Source organism: Epinephelus lanceolatus, chromosome 11 (genome assembly GCF_041903045.1).
Source record: "Epinephelus lanceolatus isolate andai-2023 chromosome 11, ASM4190304v1, whole genome shotgun sequence".
NCBI lineage: Eukaryota > Metazoa > Chordata > Actinopteri > Perciformes > Serranidae > Epinephelus > Epinephelus lanceolatus.
The window spans coordinates 4,206,631-4,229,492 of record NC_135744.1 but is presented as its reverse complement, the minus strand read 5'-3'; the positions used below and the strand labels follow the sequence as shown (position 1 = coordinate 4,229,492).

The 22,862-nt window shown below is 41.7% G+C and overlaps 1 protein-coding gene across 3 annotated transcripts in view; it reads left to right on the top strand.

The window, feature by feature from the left end:
• Positions 1 to 22,862, top strand: part of mark4a (MAP/microtubule affinity-regulating kinase 4a) — a 54,165-nt gene that overhangs the window by 9,603 nt on the left and 21,700 nt on the right. For all 3 annotated transcript variants that reach the window (XM_033640951.2, XM_033640966.2, XM_078172158.1), the window contains exons 3-8: positions 985 to 1,038; positions 10,339 to 10,387; positions 10,741 to 10,806; positions 21,697 to 21,767; positions 21,859 to 21,915; positions 22,470 to 22,706. In XM_033640951.2, the coding sequence (XP_033496842.1) occupies positions 985 to 1,038; positions 10,339 to 10,387; positions 10,741 to 10,806; positions 21,697 to 21,767; positions 21,859 to 21,915; positions 22,470 to 22,706 (534 nt within the window). The remainder of the gene's footprint in view (positions 1 to 984; positions 1,039 to 10,338; positions 10,388 to 10,740; positions 10,807 to 21,696; positions 21,768 to 21,858; positions 21,916 to 22,469; positions 22,707 to 22,862) is intronic.

Genomic DNA, 22,862 nt, shown 5'->3' with positions numbered 1-22,862 from the left:
CCCCTTATAAATTTTTTTGGTCAACATCTTTTTTTAAGTCAAAATACACCTGCTAGTGATTTATACTCTTTCAGGACATCCTGTTAGCTTTGAGAAATACTGAATACTGAATGAACACATAAATGGGTACCACTTTGTAATAAGGTACACTTTAAAGCAGTGGTTCCCAACTGGTCCAGCCGCGGGGTCCAGATTTCTCCTCAGGCATTAGTTCAAGGTCCACACAATTTAATATATTCATCGTCACAGTTGAATTTCATCATGTCGTTGAGCTAGTTTACTGTCTCTTTTAAGTAGCTGTCAGATATTCTCTAACTCTACAGAAGGAAAAAACACTTCAAAATAAAAGGTCTGAGCCTGAAATTCAATGCACTTCAAAATAAAGTGTGTTTTTTTGCAAACGACACACGTTTCTAAGTCAGTTGTGGTCCATTCAGAATGGACCTGCGACCCACTTTTGGACCGTGAACCACCAGTTGGGAAACACTGCTTTAGAGAAGCTTTACGTGTTGTAAGTAATTGCTTTTTTAATGTTTAGTAAGTCATTTAATAAAACTTGTAAACCTTTAATAACGACTTTTGAGATGCTAGGCTGTGAAAACAACAAACCTATGACTGGTTGGACTTTATGTCCATTTATCTTCATCATGATGGATTACCAAAATTTATAACTGCATTATTACCAAACAGAAAAGAGGAACACTGGAAAACAAGGTCTTTTACAACAAAATTTGCTTTTTTATAAATGACTTATGACTGATCTAAAGCTTTAATAAGCCATTAGCTGCAGTGTACAAACACTTCATAAAAGATAGCTTGATTGAACACAAACACACAAACATAGACATTATTTGTATTGCACTGAGCTGGGGGTGTCATCACTCGGAAAGGCATCATGAATGGAGGCTATTATAAGCAAAGATAATTCTAATAGTGAAGTCATTATGTTTTCCTCATCAAAAAATTCCTTGATGTTGCTTCCAGGTTGCAATAAAAATCATCGATAAAACTCAGTTGAACCCAACCAGCCTACAGAAGGTGAGTTTTTCCTCTTTATACTGATGGATCATTTGTTGAAGAATATGTGTATCTTGTCCTCAGGTACAAAACAGAAACACATGCTACATTGTCTAATACTATCTGCCTTCATGAGCAGCAGTCAGGCATCAGAAATGGGGATGGTTTGGTCACATTGATGTAATTCAACCAAATACTGACATGCCGTTAGGGACTTGAAGAGGCTCAGGTTTATCCTCAGCTGTTTCCTCCTCAGAGGGGTCAGGAATGAGAGAGCAGCTGATAGAGAGAGGGCTTGTGGGATGTGATGCTGTTTGGCAGGTGCTAGGGAGTGGATGGGAGTGAGAGGAGACCTCTGCTCCAGAGACCATCTCTCGTCTCTCTCTGGGCTAATCACTGCCCTGAGAGGGGGGTGACTCATCTCGGAAAGAGCGGTCACCCAACCCATCCTATTTTTTGTGTTTGTGTTCTTAATTTGTCTTCCTCAAACACACATTGCTGTGAACAAAGAAAAGCGTGATGCCGTTTGTAGCTGTTTTGTGGTAAGTGATGTTTAGTGGCCATTACATTGTGAGAGGTATCTTTAGAAAAGCTTAGGTGTATGTCACAATGAGGGCTTTTGATGGACTGGCCTCTTTTTTCCTGCTGGTCAGCATTTTGAGTGTTGAGCCTGAATGGTGGATTCTCGAGGTTTGTTGTGCATGAAGGTCAGAGGCGGAACAGTGGACACTTTGGTTTTCGCAAGCTATCAAGGACAACCTCAGCATGGCGCTGACGTACACTTGATTCAGATTCAGGAGCTGGAATGGTAGACATCTGGAGACCTGGACTGGTAACCTGACATTTCCAGGCCAGCTCAAAAATTCGAGTTAAGGCACTGACGCACCAAGCCGACGGTCAACCGTTGGTCAGTGTTAGACTGTCGGTGTGTGCCTGTCACCCTAGTTGGTACGGTGTGGCCCGCAATGTTTCCTGAAGGTTTGTGTTATTGTTCACTGCGACATGGTAAATATGCTCTGTTCTTTCAACATCGGATTGTGTTGTTAATGTGCTAACTGGCTAACTAGCATCATGATGGTCTTGCATTTTTTCTTTTTGAATAATGATTCCAGTCGACCACTATCTACTGGTGTGGAAAGTTATTTCCTTTCACGCAGTTGGCTATAGTCTTTGTGGTGTGTTCATGTGCAACTTTTTTGTCAAGACATGGTGACATCAGACGTCACAGCAGGTGGTCTGGGCTTTTAGTCTGGAACCTCTCAGTTTAATTTTGGTTATTAGTGGGTGTAGACCAAAATTCATCTGGACACAATTGGATAGACCTACAACCAACTAGAGCAACGAAACATTTGATGTAGCACTGAGCAACGGACTAATGTAAACAGATTACAGTGTGCCGAGATGAGCTGTGATGTTGTAGCATCAATATCTTTGTGAATGTGTTGTTGTTTTTGTCATCAGAATTTGAAAAAACAGTTCTTCAACAAAAAGTTCTACACTAGCTGCAGATGTCCTCAAAGATGTCTTTTAAGAAAATGCTTCAACAGCTTTCCACTTTACTAAGCTAGGTTTAAACTCCCTGTAGTGTCCTCAGCACGAGGGTGTGCAAGCCAAAAATGACATCATCACTTATTTTGCATTAAGTGTGAGGCCCGGCAAGTTGTCAATCATCAAATCAAATTACATATTACATGAATGGTTGTGATTGGCCCACAATGAGCCAGGTGCGCTGGAAATCTGCCTGAACCGGATGGAGATCAGAGGCATCTGCCAGACCAAATAAAACACGAGCTTGCAGATTTGCCAGGTGACTCTAATGGCTCATACCTTAGACTTTACATGGCTGACACAGAGGCTAGTTGATCATGAGCTGATCACATGCTCAGATATCTCTATCTTATCTCCTAACCACATCAAACTGTATCACACTATGGAACTTTTTTCCTATCTTTATTCAAGAGAGTGGTATATCAATTTGAGAGCATTCTTTATTGATTTCACATTCAGATGTTGTAATATTGTCCCTCAAAACCCTGCCCTCACACTCAAATAGCCTCTGCTTGCACTTAGATCTACTCTGTTTCTGCTCAAACTGTGTGCTCACACTCAGATACAATGTTGCTTGCACAGATTTCCTGCTCCAGCTTCAGCTGTTCTCCTTGCGCTCAAGCTGCTTCTGTGCGCTCGTGGAATTTCTGCTTTCAGATTTCTGCCTTGCGCTTGGATTTTTTTGTGCAACAACCCTGTCAAAATCCCCAGACCAATAGAATGCCAGGTTTATTGTTGACCAATGAAATGATCCCTGCCTCCTTGTGGGCGTGCTCACATAAGTTTTAGAGCGTCCCGTCTTGGCGGGTACTCTTTAACCGGGTTCATCCACTCCTGCCTTCCAGGACTTTATTAAATGTTCTTCCCTTGCTTTCTTTACGACTTTTGGAATAAAGGGACTATTAATTTACCTGACACGCTCCACCCATGATGGAATGTGACAAAGAGCTCAAGTCATTGACCTGGTCCCAAAGTCCAGAGATTCCAATCTGAACGAGCATTTGTGGGACATGCCGGTACCCCAGAGGCACCCCGGATCCATGGTGAGACCTCCTTGTAACAGACTTGGCTCTGACCTGTCAAGGCATGGACACAGGACCTCTGGGGGTGTCCTGTGGTCTCTGGCACCAGGACACTGGCGGTGGACCCTTAAAGTCGAGTTGTTAGGTGGGGTACCAACACATCCAGCAGATGCTTGATCAGATTAGAATCTGGAGAATTTGGAGGCCAGGTGGATGCCTTGTGCTCTGTCATGTTCTCAGGCCATTCCTGATCAGTTTTTATGGTGTGACAATGTTTTGTCCTTCTGGTGGGGACACTGCCTTTGGGTAGTGTGTTGCCATAAGGGGTTCTTGGTCTGTAACAATGTTTGGATGGGTGAAGTGTTTCAGGAGGTACCCACGTGACTGCCAGGACCCAAGGTTTCCCAGCAGAACATCGCATTGTAATTAAATGATCAATGTTATTCACTTCACCAGCCAGTGGTTTTAAAGTTTTGGCTGATTGGTGTAAAAGTTCTCACTGTTTTCTTTTCCCATAGCCATCTGTTGTCCCTTTGATCACTGGCTTCCCAATACTGATACTTTGACTCATCTTGTTTATAGTGCTTATATCATAAAAGAAAATAAATATCTGTGCCATACCTGGCTAGAACATTAGATGCTTTGCAGAAACTGTAATCCCAACTTCTATCTTCCTGAATGCTGCTTTTCTTGGGCCGGACTGGCTGCTGTAAGAGACAATGGTGCAACATTTAGGACAGGACTGAGGAGAGAGGTGAAGGATTGGCCACTGATTATAGAGAATAGCCTACAATTGGCCAGTGATGATAGCTGGCTTCTTTACATACCCGTGGGCTAGAGAAAATCCTTAGTACTGAAAACATGAAAGAGCCCATATTAGCATAATCTGGACTGTAATGTATGTAGAGGGGAGAAGGAAAGAGGGAGACGTATAGGAGTGGGTTAAAAGTGGGGGAGGAAGACGGAAGTAAAATAACAGCTGAGAAAAATCAAACCTCTACATCCGTTAAGAGGAAATAGCAAATTACACGGGGAGATCGACAGGACTGACCTCTCTTTTTGTGATCAAATTTTTATTGAGTCTAAGATATGCAAAGATAATGAAAGCAAGATACGTGTTGAAACAAAGCATTACAGTAAAAAACTACAAACTAAATTAAACAAAATGAATGGATTAAGTTTCTATGTAATTCAAGAAGAGCATGTGTGTCATGGAAAAAAAGGGAAAAAAAGTATTTTTAGGGTTGCACACTTATTGACATCACAGTTGCAATCGCAGTGGGGCCTATTAAAGCTCCTAAATAAAAACAGAGGCAGAATTCACCTCCGGGGGAAAATGTGTGTCAAAATTATTACCACAAATCAACCATTAACATCTTAAAAGGATGTCATGAAACACACCAAGTCATAAAGCCCTGAATATTATAAAGTTTCATAAATTCTCGCTCATCCGCAATTAAATAGTATTTTCTTTAGCACCATGCCTCCTAGCTTCTTGAAGTTCCATATTAACAGCACCAATATAAGCACTTAACCAATGGGATTTTATGAGAATATGTTGATGACTCCAATGCAGAGCCAGCATTTTTTTTTTGCTGCAGCTAAACCAGCTACTAATATGTGTTTTTGATGTTGTGAAATATTTAATAAAGACAAGTCATTTAAGAGCAAAAGCAGTAGGGGTGTATGGTAGAGCTGTAGTCTCCTGGTCGATTATTTGAACTCGCCCATCCTAATGCTCAGTGTTGGGGTGATGCAGACCTCCTGTCAGTTTCTGTAAGCTGAAACCATTTCCCTCAGTGGAAACAAAGCTTGTATTTACTTGTATTTCACAGATAAGAAACAAGAAATTGTGAAGACAGTAAGGCCTCCACCAGTGTTGCCAACTTAGCGACTTTGTCGCTATATTTAGCGACTTTTCAGACCCCTCTAGCGACTCTTTTCAAAAAAGCAACTAGCGACAAATCTAGCGACTTTTTCTGATGTTATTGAAGACTTCTGGAGACTCTGTTGTGCGAGCAAGTATCATTCTTCTTCTCAACGAGCAGCGGATGCTGCCGTGGGCTCCTCTCTCGCCCCAAAGCACTCACAGACGGCCCAGTCCTCCCTCCCAGCAGCAGTCAGAGCAGGAGATGTTAACCCTCCACGTCCAGACTTCAAGTGAATCGCGCATGCGTGGAACTGCCGCTGCCTGATCCCGACCGGGTTTACAGTCAGGGCGGGATGTAAATGTAAAATTTTCTTTGTCTAATATAAATCACTGAAAGAAGGTTCATTTGTATTTCTAAACATATTCAGGGTGTTTTTTTACTCAGTTTTTGTCTCTCCCACGACGTTATTCCTCTCTCCTACAGCAGCCATTACAATTACATGCATATGGACAATTATGCAAATTAGGCAATGACGTCATTTAGCGACTTCTAGCGACTTTTAGGACAGCCAATAGCTACTTTTCTTACTGAGGAGTTGGCAACAGTACAAAGGGACCACAAAGGGGCTGTGGCCCAGAAGTAGAGCGGGTTGTCCACCAATCAGAAGATCAGTGGTTCAATCCCCGGCTCCTCCAGTCTGCATGTTGAAGTATCCTTGAGCAAGATACTGAACCCTAAGTTGCTCCCAAGGGCTGTTCCATTGGTGTGCAAACAAAACAAATGAAAACCTTGTAGGATAGCCTCAGCCACCAGTGTATGAATGTGTGTGTGAATGGGTGAATGTGACTTGTAGTGGTTGGATGATTACAAAGGCACTACACAAATGCAGGTCCACTTACCATTTACCATTACCATATTGGTGATGAATTAAGCTTAATCAAGAAATGTTTCTTTGAAGTGAGATAGGTTTGATGCAGTATGTTAAACCTGATCTGTTGATGAGGATTTTTGGATGTGTCCAGTAGGGATACATGATACTGGAATTTTTTGCCGATATGAAATTTGCTGATATAAAACAACGTATCTGGCTAATAACTAATGTCAATAGGGATATACCCACTTTTTTCCCACCTAATTTTATCACCAAGTCTCTTCTGTAGTGGGATTAAAATCATTTATGCATGCATACTCCATAATGCACTCATGTGATGGCCCACCAGCAGATGGAGTCATGAAATAGAATGCTTTTCAGTGTCTGTATTATTCAATCATTGTGCAAAATAAGAAAAAGCATGTTGGGTGATTCCAAAAGTTCATTTTAAAACTAATATCAGCCAATACGGATGATGTGCCAATATTATCGTGTCTGGTATACATTTCCAGATTGATCCCAGTCCAATTGGTTACTCCCATTCAGGTATTCAAGGTCTCTGGCTCAAACCCATTCAATGAACAGAGGTTTATAAGAAGACAGAAAACAGTGTATACAGTTTTTAGACTAATCCCCTTGTATGACCTTGCATAGACAAAATAGAATGCAGGTGATGTGTTTTCAGTGGTTCATTCCATATGCTTTTTGTGATGATCTAAACTGCAGATATAGAAAAAATGAAGAGCCAGGTAAGTTATAGGACAGAAGAATATCATTAAAGGAGCTCAGCCCATGCTCAATAAAAATGTCTGCCAGTTAATACCTACGTAGTAATTACTAAAAAAAAATGAACTGTTAAGATGCCATTTGAGAGTAGTTTTAGTCTCCTTTTCTGTAGTGTACCATGTGGATAGTAGACTTAAGATAACTGGACCAAGATGGAGTTTTGATTGTTTAAGGAGCATATTAAAGTAAACCAAGTCCTCTAATCTGCGTTGAGCAGCCAAGTTTTCTTCAATGGGTTTCCAAGACACTGTTGCTTCTGGATAAAGCCAAGCTGAGAGAGGCCTCAACATAAAGAAGCAGAAATATTATATAAAATTTGGCACTGAGAGACCGCCGCTGGATTAATGCCGTTGTAATGTGGACATCTTGACCCATGGTTGTTCCCCACACCATACAAAGTTAGAAAAAAATGAGTGCAATTTAATCCAATATTAAGATGGGGGAGGAAGGGTGACATAGAGGAAATTAAGTTAACCCCAGGTAAGATATCCAGGACTGGCCTCTCTGATGTTGGACACCTGAAAACAAAATTTATGTCAGTTAGAAATTCGGTTGAGTCACTTATTAATAGTATAAGATGAAACTTACATTTCAATACAAATAATTTCAATCTGTTCTGTTTTTAATCAAAGCCAGGAACCTTGTTGCCACAGTGCATGTGTCTCCATCCCTTTAAGATTTATAGTAGGATTGCTATTCAATTGTGGTCATTAACGACGACTGGGGTCGAACATGTTGCCAGGAGATTGTTTATTGTTTTGATGTATCTGAGCACTCAGCTCTGCCTTGACGAGCAGGGGATTAATGGGACGCCTAGATGATGAGACGCTTCAGCACTACGTATCCCAAGATTCCCCCTAGCACAGCTGGAGAAGCTGGGAAAGAGCCCGGTCTTAATACTTGGGTCGCTATGGCAACAGTGACGTTGGGGCACTGCTAGAGGAGAAGACTGCTAGTGGAATTGAATGGAGGAGGAGGTAATGGAGGGAGGCATGTCGGAAAACAGGAGAGGGATAGGATTTGAGAAAAGAGGATAGCAAAGCTTATTGACCATCTTTTTTTTTTGCTAGTTGGAGTTGACAATGTGGAGGAGAGTCACTGGTTTTTAGTGATCGCTTTTTTTTTCTTTTTTTTTTTTTAAGAAAAGTGTACTTTTATATGCTCGAAACCAGGAGAGTGGGCTCAAATTTAATCCCCTGCTCTGCTCTGACACAGTGTACAAATTTATCCTCCAGAGTAGACACATCACACGCAGTAGGAAGTGCTCAGACAGAGAGTAGACGCTGGCCTGTTTTGGGCTGCAGATTCATTATATTTGTGTGTGGACCATTTGTTGTTGTTTTTAATAGTGTGGAGGTTTGGTTGCTTGCTGTCACTTTCACATTTTTTTCTCATTTTGATGAACATCAGAGACAGAAGTGACAGTGTTATTTGTAGGACAAAAGTATAAATTTGTCTAAATTTTTTGCTTGTCCTGGTCCAGCCTCGATCGATTGTCTTAAGGCCCAGACACACCAAACTGACTTCAGAGAACTGGCAGCAACGAAGGCCCCCTCCTGCATCCCCTGATGTTGCCCTGTCTCGGCCAAAAAGTTGCACATAAACATACCACAAAGACCACAGCTGATGGCCATACAGTACATACGTTCTGTGCCTGCTTGAGAGAAAATACCACCAGGTGGCATTAGACTGTAATAATCATTCAAAAAGGAAAACCAGAACATCGTCTTGATGCTAGTTAGTTGGTTAGCACATTAACAACACAATCCAATGCTGAAAGAACAGAGCATATTTACTGTGCACCAGTAAACATTAACACAAACCATCAGGAAACATTTCTATTGAAGAGCTCAATGGCTAAAGAAAAAATATTCTTACTTTATGGAACAAGTTTGTTTTGGTCTCACTTCTTCTTGACTTAAGCTCTTTGTTAACTACTCACTTCCATTTTTCTGGTCGTGCGCTGAGCTGAACTGCCAATCAGAGTGATTTTATTCATTGTCTGAGACACCAATTCAACGTGATGAATCGGCTGAAAAAATGCCAACAGAGACCCCCCCACCCCCCCCCATAAATTCCTCTTTCTAGTCAAAACCTACACTACCCATAATGCAACCTGACCACTAACAATTTGGCCAGACATTCAGGTGTGTTATACTACTGTAGTTATGGCTAATAAAGCTTGCAGCTTCTAGACTCAAGCAGAGATGAGGAACAGGTTACAGAAGTTTGGTCAGCTCCACACCTCCAGATTTAGTTCATTTTTTAAACTTCAGCCCAGACAGAGGCTTACTCAAGTAACATCACTTGAGGACACTTATCAGAATTTGTGCAGCGTCTCCTGGAGCCATAAAAGGTTTTATGCCACTTTTCTTTTTCATGTATGCAGTAGTACTCCCCAACACCTGGAAGTAGACTTAGGTATCTAAAGTCAATGAAGTTTCCTTTTTATATGCTAATACTGTAACTATGGTTACAGTGTGTTAATTTCCCATGTTAATGTTACAAAAAACACTCACACACTGCTGCAGTGACCCAGCACAAGTTAAAACCTGGTCATAGGAGAGATTTGGGGGTATAGTAGTGATATTATAGTGAGTGACTGAGTCCATCTCATGTTTGACACATGTATGCAACCGAAATTTTTCTGCAGGTGCTTAAAATGCTTAACTTTGCATTTGGTTAACAAAGTCAAATGTCAAATGTCTAACCAGTTTAAAGGCTCTATCTGCTCATTGACAATACAGAGAATGACTTGAAGGATTCACAAGATTAGTCTTAACTTGTACCATCCTGATGAGTTTCACTCCTTGTTTGTCATGAATGTCACAAACTTATTTCAGGAAATTTAGTGGACAGGTTGGTTTTTGGTCTCAAACATTTGATGCCATTTTGGTGACGATCTACAACTGAGATTTAGTGGATTTTTGTTTGTGGAAAAAAATGGAGATTAACACATTCAAATTGTATGTTTACAAGAGGAACATTTTAGCTTCAAATTAAAAATTAAGTTTCATTTACCAGTTTTCACATGACAGTCTGACCTGGGACCTAAAGACGAGCTCATTGATTAAACATATGGTTCTCTACAGTGTAAATGCATTAGAGTACAGATCTACAGAAGTGTGGAGAGTCAATGTTGAACACTCTAAGGCAGCAGATGCAATGGAAGTTGTTTTTATGTCTATTATTATCAAGATATTAACATTCTGTTTCTTCTCAGCTCTTTCGGGAGGTACGAATAATGAAAGGCTTAAATCACCCCAACATAGGTAAGGCACATACACACGTCAATGGGCTTTTGGTATGTGTGTCTAAGTGTGTGTCCATGCATGTGTGTTTTGCTTCCATGTGTGAGACCAGACGGAAGTGTAATGCTTTGAGTAAGCTTTAGAGCATTCATTGACCGAACAGTAACAGACGACATCTCAGGGCTTATGTAGAGGTCATGAGGTTGGACTTTGTAAAGCTGAAATGCCATATGGATCAAAAAAAACCCCACAGCATTAGCAGCGGTTTCCTTGGTATTAAGACAGATAGGCAGACGGCTGTGCTATTATTTATAATGTGAGTAGGATTTGTTGATATACATTTAATTCTAATCTGATTCTGTTCTGGGCTACAGTGCAGCTGTTCGAGGTGATTGAGACTGATAAGACCCTTTACCTAATCATGGAGTACGCCAGTGGAGGTGGGTACATCGTCTTTCACATCCAGGAGATACTATGAGTACAAATGATGCAGATTTAGTGGAACTGCCTCTTGTAAAGGCAGCCCCAACAGCCAGTGCTTATGTGTGTGATCAGTATTTGGATCTTTTTATAGTAAAGTTCCTATATTTGTATGCATGGTGAAACACAGTGGAAAACCACTGGTGCCCTTGAGGTTTTTTTCTGAAATACAATTTAAAGGAATAAATTGACATTTTGGTAAATACACTTATTTGATTTCTCAGATACCCCTTTTCCACCAAATTAGTTCTGGTTCCTGAACTCATTACGTTAAGGATTCTTAGAAATGGGGTTGCAATGGTATGAGATTTTCACAGTATAACTGTCTTAGAAAATATCACTTTAATATCACGGTATACCTTAAAACCAGTATATCACTGCAACCCTACTTGGAACCTTGGCACTATCTAGCGAACCAGCTCATGTTTTCACCAGTTTTGTACAGAACCATTGTAATCAAGGATGTGTTATAAACTAAGGGCGTTGCAGAATGCACAACAGAAATAAACAGTTGCAGCAAAAACACAGATTATATTGATTATCTGCAAACTTTTTGGCCCAAAAAACAAATATGGACAGCTAGTAATGAGACCGCTGCACATTCTATTTTGTCTGAAGACTCCTCACTTGACTTCTTCATCATTGCCTTCTCCATCCTTTCTTCCCAATCGGTAGAATATGACTTACTAAATTATTTCACCCTTATCATTGTAATTTTCCACTGATTTAAAACAAAAATGAAGGGTTGAATTTTTCTGAGTTTGCACCAGATACTTACTTTACTCTTTGGCCATCCGCATCTAACAACAGCAAAACTCTCTCAAGGCATCTTACACAACTTGTAGAGTATAATCCAAGTCTCATTTATCCAGTCATGTGCTCCATACTTCCCACACATGCATTCTTGCTAAAACTTACCTTACTATTACTATTATTTACTTACTACTATTTAAAACATTTCCACACCTAGGCAAATGTGTGTGTTTGAACTTCGAGCAGAGTTCAAACACATATGCTTCAATAGGAAAGTCCAAAGAAACTCTTAATAACCAGTCTCTCTGTATTTTGGATATTTGCGGCCTAAAATGACCTGATTTCAGGGCAGCTTTTCTAAAAAAAAAAAAAATGCAATGCGTGTTAAAATGTTTATAAAAATTGATTTGCAATGAAATTTTAGGAGCAAGTGAAAATTGCAAAAAAAAATGTGACGCTATCTCATATTCAAAGCCTACTATTATGAGCATTCAGTGTTTCCCACAGAATTAGAATCTATTTGTGAATGTAGGGGGTGAGGCAGCAGTACTGATCAGTGATGATCAGCTGTCGATGCCTTTCGATGCAGCGCTGAAGGTCTCTGTGAGCAACTCTCCTCCTGCTCTCTCTGCCCAGTTAGCATGAGTTAATACAGCACAATGTGATCTCATCACTGCTCATCATTGTGTCGCTTGGAGAGAAGCCTCTCGGCAACATCTGACAAACAGCCAGTAATCTCATACTGACACCAATACAGCTCGACTTGCTCGAGGTTGGTAAACCTGTTAATAACCAAAAGGTAATGTTGGCTATGTGATGCTAACAGTTAGCCTTCTAACTGTATGTGTTTCTCAATTCTCCCAGGCTTGGAGCTCCAGTCTGGCAGCAGGAGTCTCTTGATAAACAGAGAGAAAGAGAGAGTGGCTGAGTGAATCAATACCCTGCACAGAGCTCTACAATGAAATTTTTACCTGTTTCAAATAGTCAAATTTATTATGGTGATTGGACAAAATTGCAAGGTCATGCAGAATTCACAGGGAGTGGCTGCATTTGCGTTAATTGTTGTGATCACAACATCCTGGAGGGGCTGAATAACATTGGAGATGGACTTTCTTTTTTATACCGTCCATCATCTAATTTTCATACAGTCCCTGTTGGTCAGTGTGAAGGGAGAAGTTGTGAAAGACAAAAAGAAAATCAAACATGCTTGACTTTCTGTCAGAACGTCAAGAAGTGTCTCAGACGTGGCCTCAGTTGTCTTCTCCAATGACACTTTACACAAGATACGGGTATGACACTCATTGTCATTCACTATCCCAGCTGACACCGTATGATGCCGCGTTGGGCTATAACCAGGCTGATATTGTGTGGTATGAATAAGGCATGAGGCATTCTTCGTCTTCATTCAGAAAAGCTTTTCAGTTGTTGAAAGGATATATTTTTATTCAAAATTTCCTTATGTGGTGGAAGCTGATTAATGATATACTGTATGTGAGTTTAACAGTAGTGCATACACACACTCACATGTGGTGTAGTCAGTTTTTGATTCAAAATAAATGTCACTATTGTGTAAATCAGAATCATGTGTTTTGTGTGAATCAGTACAGCTTGGAACATGTCGTCTGACAAAATAAGACAAATCCTCCCGTACATTTAGACATCATGATTGAGATGGCTGACAATGGCTGAATGTGCTTAAAGTTTTATGTTATTCTGCCAATGGATCTCTATATGAGCTCGTATGGTGTGTTTTGGTATTTGTTTTACAGTATATGTTATTATAGTGTAACATTTTGGGAAATATGGTTATTGGCTTTTGCAAGATATACTAAATGTAGTGACTGAGTCCTATATTTTAGCTGCTACTGCCTGCTACGTGGGCTCAATTGTTGAGACATGTATTTAGAAAACTATTTCCACTTTTTACCAGTGCTTTATATCATCTTGTTTTTCTTACTAGTATCATTGGGATTTGAAATTAGCACCAGCCAGATGCTAGAAAAATATGGAAGTGCTGTTAGATTTGCTTCAATTACTAGCCCATAAAAAACCATGGTAATCTATTGGGCGGCTGGTAGATTTTGGAGTCCACCAGAGACAGTCATACAGTAGTTAGTTGAGCACAGTCAAAAACTGTTTTCCTCCTCCCAACCAGCAACATCTGGGCTTAGTGGCTTAACTTAAATTTCCATTGGCCTGCCTCAGCCAGTACTATACCCCACTTGGTGGCTTGGCGGGATATTACATTTAAACACAAATTAAATATATGTATAAAAATCAAGCCCACCAAGTCTCGCAGCCTGTCGTTCCAGAATGGGGCAAGAAATGACACCACCCTCTTCACTGTGGATGGCGAAAAAATTCCCCTACTGGTGGAAGAACCTGTGAGAAGCCTCGGTAGACTCTACACAGCTGAACTGTCTGACAAGAACATGGCCTCAACTGTCACAACCCAACTTCAGGATGGCTTGCGCAAGATCGACCAGTGCTTCCTGCCAAGGAAATTCAAGGTTTGGTGTTAACAGTTTACGCTATACCAACACCTGATATGGCCTCTGAAACTGAGTGACATCACCTTGACAAATGTCCTGAAATTGGAGGCAAAAGCCAACAATTTCATCCGGAATTGGCTTGGTCTTCCTCGATGCTTCTCCACCACAGTACTCTTTGGGAGAAACACCTTACAGCTTCCATTCCAGTCAATCAGCTTGGGGTACAAAAAGGAGAAGGTGAGGCCCTTATTCGAGCTGAGAGACTCACTGGACCCGGCTATCCAAACTGCCAATCCCCAGGTTCAAACAGGACGCAAGTGGAATGCAACCCAAGCAGCAGAGCAGGCCATAGACCGGCTAAAACATCAGGAAATTGTTGGTTTTACACAACAGGGCAGAGCTGGCCTAGGATGGGGAACAGTGCCAAAGAGATGGTCCTAAGCCACCAAGAAGGAGAGGAAAGATCTCGTCATCTCCAAAGTTACCAGGATGTAAGAGGAAGGTTACAAGATCACAGCTATGAGCCAACAATAGCAAGGCAGATGAATCACTTGGGAGGCTGTGACCAAAAGGACCATCACTTGGGCTGAAATGTGGAGGACACCCCAGGCAAGACTGAGTTTCTGGATCAGGGTGACCTACGACCTGCCCCCTAGCCCCCGGAACCTTCTCGTCTGGTATGGCTCAGAAGAAACCTGCCAGCTCTGCAACATCTCAAACCCAAACCTGAAGCACATCCTCTCTGGCTGCAAGACGGCATTGTCACAGGGCAGGTACAGCTGGCGACATGACAAGGTCTTGAGCAAGCTAGCAGAGACACTGGAGGCCGGCAGGCTGGAAGTAAACAGGGCCGGCACACCTACAACCCAGAGGTGGATCCAGTTCGTCAGGCAAGGGAGAGAAACGCAGCGCTGCACCAAGAATGAGTGGTCCCTCCTACCACTAGGAGGCGAGTGGCAGTTAGCGGCCGACTTCGACCGCCAGCTGAAATTCCCTGCAGAGATCACCATGTCATCTCTACTTCCAGACATCGTGCTCTGGTCAGTTCCTGCCAGAACAGTTGTTATGGTAGAGCTGACCGTCCCATGGGAAGAAGAGATGGAGGCTGCATATGAGAGAAAGAAGGAGAGGTACGCGCAACTGTCAGCCACGTGCTTGCAAGCTGGGTGGAGAGCATTCACTTTCCTAGTGGAAGTCGGGTGCAGGGGCTTCAATGGAACATCCACACAGCGGCTCCTCAAAACTCTCGGAGTTACAGGTCCCAAAAGGAAGCGGGCCCTCCAAGATCTGGCGGAGGAGGCAGAGCAAGGGAGCTTTAGGATCTGGCTCTGGAGGAAGGACAAGGCATGGTGAAAGGAAGGATCCTAAGCAGGCTGCAGGGGGTGGTAGGGAGACGTCCCTACCGCTGCCCCACCACCCTGAGATGTTCCAGGAATAATGGGGCGAAACATCTGAGAAGGGTGGCTCCTGGCTGATGACCCTGCAGCCTGCACAATGGTACCGTTGGAGGTGTGACAGGCAGGAATGCCAAGCAGGTAGAACCACCTGTGCTTACACCTGACTCCTACACACCAGTCCCTAATTGTTTCTGGCAATTCTCAAACAATATTTAAAGGAGCCGTAAAACAACTGCACATCAAAAACCCAAATTCATGACATATAGCATATTTAAACATAGGTTACTTACTGCATAACCTATCATCAACACAGAAATTTGGTATCAGTTCCTAATTTGTAGCCTCACACAAAAGACTTGTAGTCACAGGTCTGTCAGTCATATTGCCCTTTGTCATTAGACATACAGAATGTAGCTTTCTTATCAGGAAAGATTTTCAGTATTCTTCCAAAAATCTATGATCCATATGGTGCTATAGAATCCTCTACTGCAGTATCTCCAGGCATGACATTTCTTTCGTCCTTTGTCCATCTTTTACGCTCATGATAATCATAATGCCATGCAAGTGAAAATTACTCAGTATTGTTTCACAATGTTGCAACCTCTTTTCACATTAACTGGAAGAAAATAATCTATACCAACATTAGAAAAAGAAGGAAGATGAGGAACAACTCTCTTTCTGTGGCAAAGTCTGCCCCTCTGTAACGCCTGCAAAAGTTACACTTTGCTGTGATTTTCCGTACTGCAGAATTAGCGTTTGTGATCCAGCATTTTTTCCTTACTGTGGAGAGCACATTATTTCTCTGCCCATGGCCAAGCTGTCAATGAAAATGGCATAGAATAAAGTTTGAAATGTGTTGGTCTTTAGATAAGATGAGGGTGTGTGTCGATATCCTCTGGCATTGCTGCTATTTAGTTGTCCCCCAAACTCTCCTTCCAGAGTCAGATCCAGTCATATATGGTGCTGTCCTTTTTAACTTCTGGTCTACTAGATGTTGATGCAGTGATTCTATTGTGGAATCTCTCTCAATTCTTCACGAAAGGAAATTACTCATGTCTAGGCTTCTGAAAGATTATCCAGGGACAACTTCTGCCTTCCTAGTGAGGCTCTTAAAGCTTGCATTTCTATATGAGCATCCAAAAATGGTGATCCATTAGCACTAGTATTTGCAGGCTGCAATTGTTTTCTTTTTTACTCAGTTTTAGCAGGGTTCTTTTTAGTCTAACGCGCATTTTATAGTTCTACGTTGAATCGACGCCGTACCTATGGCGTAGGCTCCACGTCGACGTAGAGCCTACGCCATAACCTATGCTGTAGCCTAATGTGCACCTCCCCAGAATTGTAACTACGTGTCGCGGTGACGCAGACCTCCTGTCTGTCACTGTATACTGACACCATTTCCATCAGTGGAAAAGGAACTTGTATTTACTTTTAGTTCACAGATTCACAACAATAAATTGTGAAGACAGTAAGGCACCCATTAAAATAGCATTTTAAGTCTTGTGTGTGATTTATCCTTCAGGGATTTATACTTCGGGATTTATCCAGGCTTCATATGAGAAGAGGGAAAGATCACCGGCTGCTAGGCTAATCAATACAATGTAAAATGCCATAGGCTTGTGCTAATAATGTTAGCATGTAGTATTTGTTTAAAAAACGTGTCTAGTACAGGACAATTGTTTTGTCAGTGACTTTGTGAGCTGTAATGGAGCCAAATTGTGTGCCGTTACCTTTGTTAAATGTTGCCGTTGTCCCTGGTTTTATATGAGAAGATGAGAAGATCGCTAGCTACTAAGCTAATTTATACAATGTAAAATGCCATAGGCTTGTGCTAATAACGTTAGTGTGTTGTATTTCTGGGGAAAATGTGTCCGGATTAACACAAGTATTTGTCTGTGAATGCTGTGAGTTATAGTGAAGCCAATTTGTGTTTGTGTTTGAAATTGTCTCTATTAAGCCATATTTAATGTGTGTTTTTAATCAATTAAACTTTACAGCACTTCACAGAAACCTCCGCTGCCCACTAGTGTTTTGGAGGTGTAACTGCAGAGTGACACATCCCCTTTAAGGATCTCAAGGCAATTGAATCGAACGCAACTGGACTTAGTTTTGTCTTAGAAGACGTTTCTCCTCCTATCCAAGAGGCTTCATCAGTTTATGCCTGTCTGACTAGGCTGGAACTAGTCTGACAAACTGGTGTGGAAACCCCAGTATTTAACCTCTGAGGAGGCCTTCACAAGGCCACTGATGTCATTGGTTCGTTAGTGCTCCAAGGTGTGTCAACGACGGTCGTTGAAACTCCTGCTGCAACAGTGGTCTGTGGAGGCCATTTGTGAGCGACCATTGTTTTTAGAGATTAAGCTGTTAAATCTCCTGGGGAAAGATGAAAGGACAGCATTATAGGTGGGGGATAGGTGAACCTATTAAGCTACATCTAGACAAAGATAAGCTGTCTGCATGGTTGTGTCGCAGACCTCCTCCTCTGTTGAGAGATGGATTTTCCAATTTCACATAGATGGCTTCTTTTACCGTAAACAGAACAGTAAAAGAAGCCATCTTTAAAGCAGGCACAGAACATATGTGCTTGCTTGCTGTTGATTTGGTGTGTTCATGTGCCACTTCCTGGCTGCGACACGGCGGAGTGAGGTGACGCAGCAAGGGGTTACCGTAGCCGTTAGTTCATCATTGTCAGTTTGTTGTGTCTCATCATGAACCTTACATCCCTCCTAAGTTTCTTTCTCAGAGGAAAATTACATTACATTGGTTGGCAACACAGAAGTTGTTTGGCATTGTGACATTTTCTCTTTCAAAAAGGCAGTTCAATTTTATAGTGCTCCTATTGAAACTGAACATTACTTTCCACCATTTCCAAAAACTTTTTCCTCTCTTGACATCTCCTGTTGGTTGGTAGAGGTTAGCTCATTGAAGTCATAGTTGTAGTTGGCGGTCAGCAATTTCTCTATTCTATCGACAATGGCTAACAGTAACTGCTGAGTAGCCACTCCTACTCTGCTTGTTGTTTTTGTTTCCTTGTAATAGACCATAAATCACCCACCCCTGTAAAGTTCTAACAACATATGGTCCATCTTCATGACTACTGATTACCTCCCAAGGTTCCATCAACTGGGAGGCATTGGTGCTAATTAACAAGTGAACATCACCTCTTATACAAAGGATCTGTATACCTGTGTATACCCTAAATACCCTATACCCTGAATACCCTATTGTTGTCTGTAGACACAGGCATCTCTTTCTGGATAAACACACTGGGAAGCTCGTAGAAGTGCTTGCCAGAAAATTCAAAGATTTCCAATCCATTAATAATGCAACTTGGTACTACTTTGTAATTACCCAATTTTAGCTCTTTGTCCTTCAGTGTTCAACCTGTCCACCACTTTATTAGAGCAGCAGGTACCGGTGGTTCTTGGATTCAGAAAAGCATACAACTCAATCACATTATTTCCCTTTGTTCACCTCACAAAATAGGAGGAATACCGTCAGCTAGCTGTCCTATGCTTGGCAGTCAGTTGAACAGTGCGCTTTCCTGCCAATATGGCGTTGTTTTGATTTCGACTGTTGCATGCCAGGATTGCGTGACGTCAGCTTCCGGGGCTCTATGGGCCATTTCCATTGTCACTTTTGGTTGCGCCAAGTCAAGCCATGCAGCGCCAATTTGTGTGTCCATTATCAGTTTAGAAGTGCCATGCCACGCTGAGTTGCACCAGAGATGGACTATGTCCAGAGTAGGTCCAAAAACTGGGCCTCCCCCTGAAAGCCCCCGAGGACCCCGCTTCTCCCCTTCAAACAAGCTATGTGTGTTGTGAGACTCTACTCACCTCTGTCTGCAGTAGTGTTGTGTTGTTCGCAAACGAATCGTTCAAAAGAACGAATCTGTTGAGTGAACATACTGACCTGAATCACTTCCAGAACTGATTCATTCAGTTCATGAACACAATCACACACCTCCCCATTGTTTTAACAGACTTTAGTTTCCAGATAAACAAACTTAAAACATTAGGCTGGCCAGTAATGAGACTCACCAGTGCAAGGTAGACACAGCAGCAGCTCAGCTGTGTATCAGTTCAGTGAGTCAGACTATACAGTACACAGTCAGGGCTCCTTCTGCCAAGCACTGAACGATTCGGTTAACGAAACTTTTGAACGCATCTTTTTAATGAACTGATTCTAGTGATTCAGTAACATCTAAAGAACTGCTTTGCCCATCGCTGGTCTGCAGGAGACCAGAGAGAAAGGCAGTTATAAAAGTCTCTGTGTGTTCAGCTCACAGTTTATCTCCTGTGTCCTGTTTGTACGTTAGATGTCTGCTTTATTTTACTCTGTCATGTTCACTATCATCTGTATTAAAATTTGTATGAAGTCGCCATTCGAAAACTCAACATTTCCTTATTTTGCCACTCCACAATGAATGTTCCATAACAAACTTTTATTGTAAAAAATATAGGAAATTAAATGTGTTTATCACTGAATCAACAGACTAATAATACCATAGGGAGGAAAGTCAAAGCAGAAACTGCCATAGTGAGATGTTGATGAAGAGCTACAGACAACAGACTCTTACTGCACCTCTGCAAACAACTCAGCTCCAACAAGAAAACTTCTTTTACTTGCCCTTCTGTGGAAAAACTCATCCAGCAAAAATAACAGGGGACTTTAGCTATGTATCAGCCTGCTGCTTTTAAGCGTCAGCATTCGAGACAAGCCGTCATCAGCTAAAGACACATCTTCCAGAAGGTAGCCCTGTTGTTATGGAAATGCAAATTCCTGCTGCACTGGGCTGATGACCCAAACCAATCCAAGCCAAGCCAAGCCAGTCCATGACTGTCAAAAAGGGGTATTAGTTACTCAGTGGGATTTTACATTTAAACACAGATCAAACTGACCCAAGTTCTATCAAACAGTAACATTTTAGCAAAAGTGATGTTATGTCATGTTATCTTTTATATATGAATTAATTGAAACTATGTCATTTGTAGGGATGGGAATTGATAGGATTTTATTGATATCAATTCCCTTATCAATTCCTCCTGTGAATTTTCTGTGTAGAAAAAGTAGACCTTACAGGTTTTTGGTGTCAACAGCACAAATTTTATTGAGTTTCTATTCTAAGCAAGAGATAAGTGCTAAGTAAGTAAGTAAATAAAATATGAAATTGGTCCACCACTATCATCTAAAATGGAACAAATGAAAGAATATTTGTACAGCATTTGTTTTCATGTACGTCAAATAACGTTACAGAATCTGTCATTGAATGCGTTGTGCTATCGTTAACATGGGACAGGACATACGTACCATCGCTGGCACTTCTCTGCTGAGACTTTGCTGCAGCTGCACTCGTTGATTGGAGATTGTCGAACACATGGCACTCTGATATTTAATGCCATATGACGACAAATGCTTCAGCATGTTGGTGGTGTTTCCGCCCTTGCATGTAATTACGGTGCTGCATAAATTGCACCTTGTGCTGTTAGAGTCTTTTTTGGTGAAGTGAAGCTTTCGACAGCTTCTGTCTCTCCACCATTACGTCTTCTTTGTTGTTGTGTGACGTGCATCATCGATGTAAAGATTCGGCATAATGAAAAGAATCGATAAGGGAATGGTTAAGCATAAAGGCTAATGATGTTGATGAATTGAACCAGTTGGAACCAGTTCTTAACAGGAACCGGTTCTGGATTCCCATCCCTAGTCATTTGGGCTGTTGACAGCAGCTGCTTTTCATTTTAAGGAGGAAGAAGGGTTTTTTTCAAAGTGACATTGTCTCATGTAAATAAAGCAATATGATATGCTAATTAGTCAGATTTTGTTACCTTCAGACAAAGTCAGGCTAGTTGTTGTTCCTCTGACTGCTGTCTTTATGCTAAGATAAGGTAACTAGCTGCAGCATCAGATTGAATGGACAGTTATGAGAGAGCTATCAGCCTTCTGATGTAAGTGAATAAGCACACTTCCCAAAATGTCAAACTGTTCCTTCAAGTCTGTGTACAGTATGTGTTTCCCCTGGCTACAAGACAAATGTCCTCGTGAGGAATATAAAATTGAAGTTGACTCCTTGACAGCACTTGTACCTTATAAATATTAACAACTAAATTGGTGTAATTGAAATTGATTGTGCACATCAGCAATATATAATCAAATATGGCTCTAATGCCTCTGCCTCTATGACCTGACTGATCTGTTCCTGCTGCTCAAGGTGAAGTGTTTGACTACCTCGTGTCTCATGGAAGAATGAAGGAGGTTGAAGCCAGAGCCAAATTTCGACAGGTACAAACACATCCCCTTTTGATACCCACATTGTACCAGTCCTCACATTGCCCTGTCAGTAATTAGGCTTGTCTGTCTCCTGTGTTCACAGATTGTTTCAGCTGTCCACTACTGCCACACGAAGAACATCGTCCACAGAGATTTGAAGGTGAGCTCAGAAGATGTTTTGGGCTGATTTTAGAGATGGCAGATTAAGGCTAGTCCAAGACTAGCTAAAGACATTACTTGCACTGACAGATTACACTAAACGGAAAGTTATAATCGGGGACAAGTCTTAATCTCTGTCTTTGAAAGGGGCCTTTTAGCATCTTAATCGTACAGTAAAGCACTGATGAGTGGAGAAACTGGGAAGGGTAGGAGGCAGTCAGAGCCTGCTCCTGTTCTTATAGATCATTTCATTCCTAAACACACGCAGTGACATATAAACTATAAGTCATGTACAGTATCTATGTTGTTGGACAACACACAAGCTCCATCCCCCCTCCCCATCTGTCTCTTATTTGCACTCTCTTTTTTCTCAATCACAAATCCTGTTCTTGCAACCTCCTACATTTTCTTCTTCCCCTTATCCAACTTCTTTTGCCCTCTGCTCACCTCTTCCCTCCCCCCAACATATTGTTCTCCATCCCTTTTCTGCCCTCTCTCCCGCCTGCTGTCCATCCTTGCCTCATCCTCCTTTGCAACAATATATGTATGACTCAGGCGGAGAACCTACTGCTGGATGCCGACTCCAACATCAAGATTGCAGACTTTGGCTTCAGCAACGAGTTCACGCTGGGCAACAAGCTGGACACATTCTGTGGCTCACCACCCTACGCTGCCCCTGAGCTTTTCCAGGGCAAGAAATATGATGGGCCTGAGGTGGACGTCTGGAGTCTTGGGGTTATCCTCTATACGCTGGTCAGCGGCTCACTGCCCTTTGATGGGCAGAACCTAAAGGCAAGTGGATGGGAGGAGAAACTGTCTGTCCGATTACATTCAGGGGAAGAGTCTTCTCTTGATCATGGGAACAGTAATGAGTTTACATATAAAGGGCTTAAGTTTGCATATGGACAGTAGGAACATGTCCCTACCAATATTTGAGTGAACCTGTTC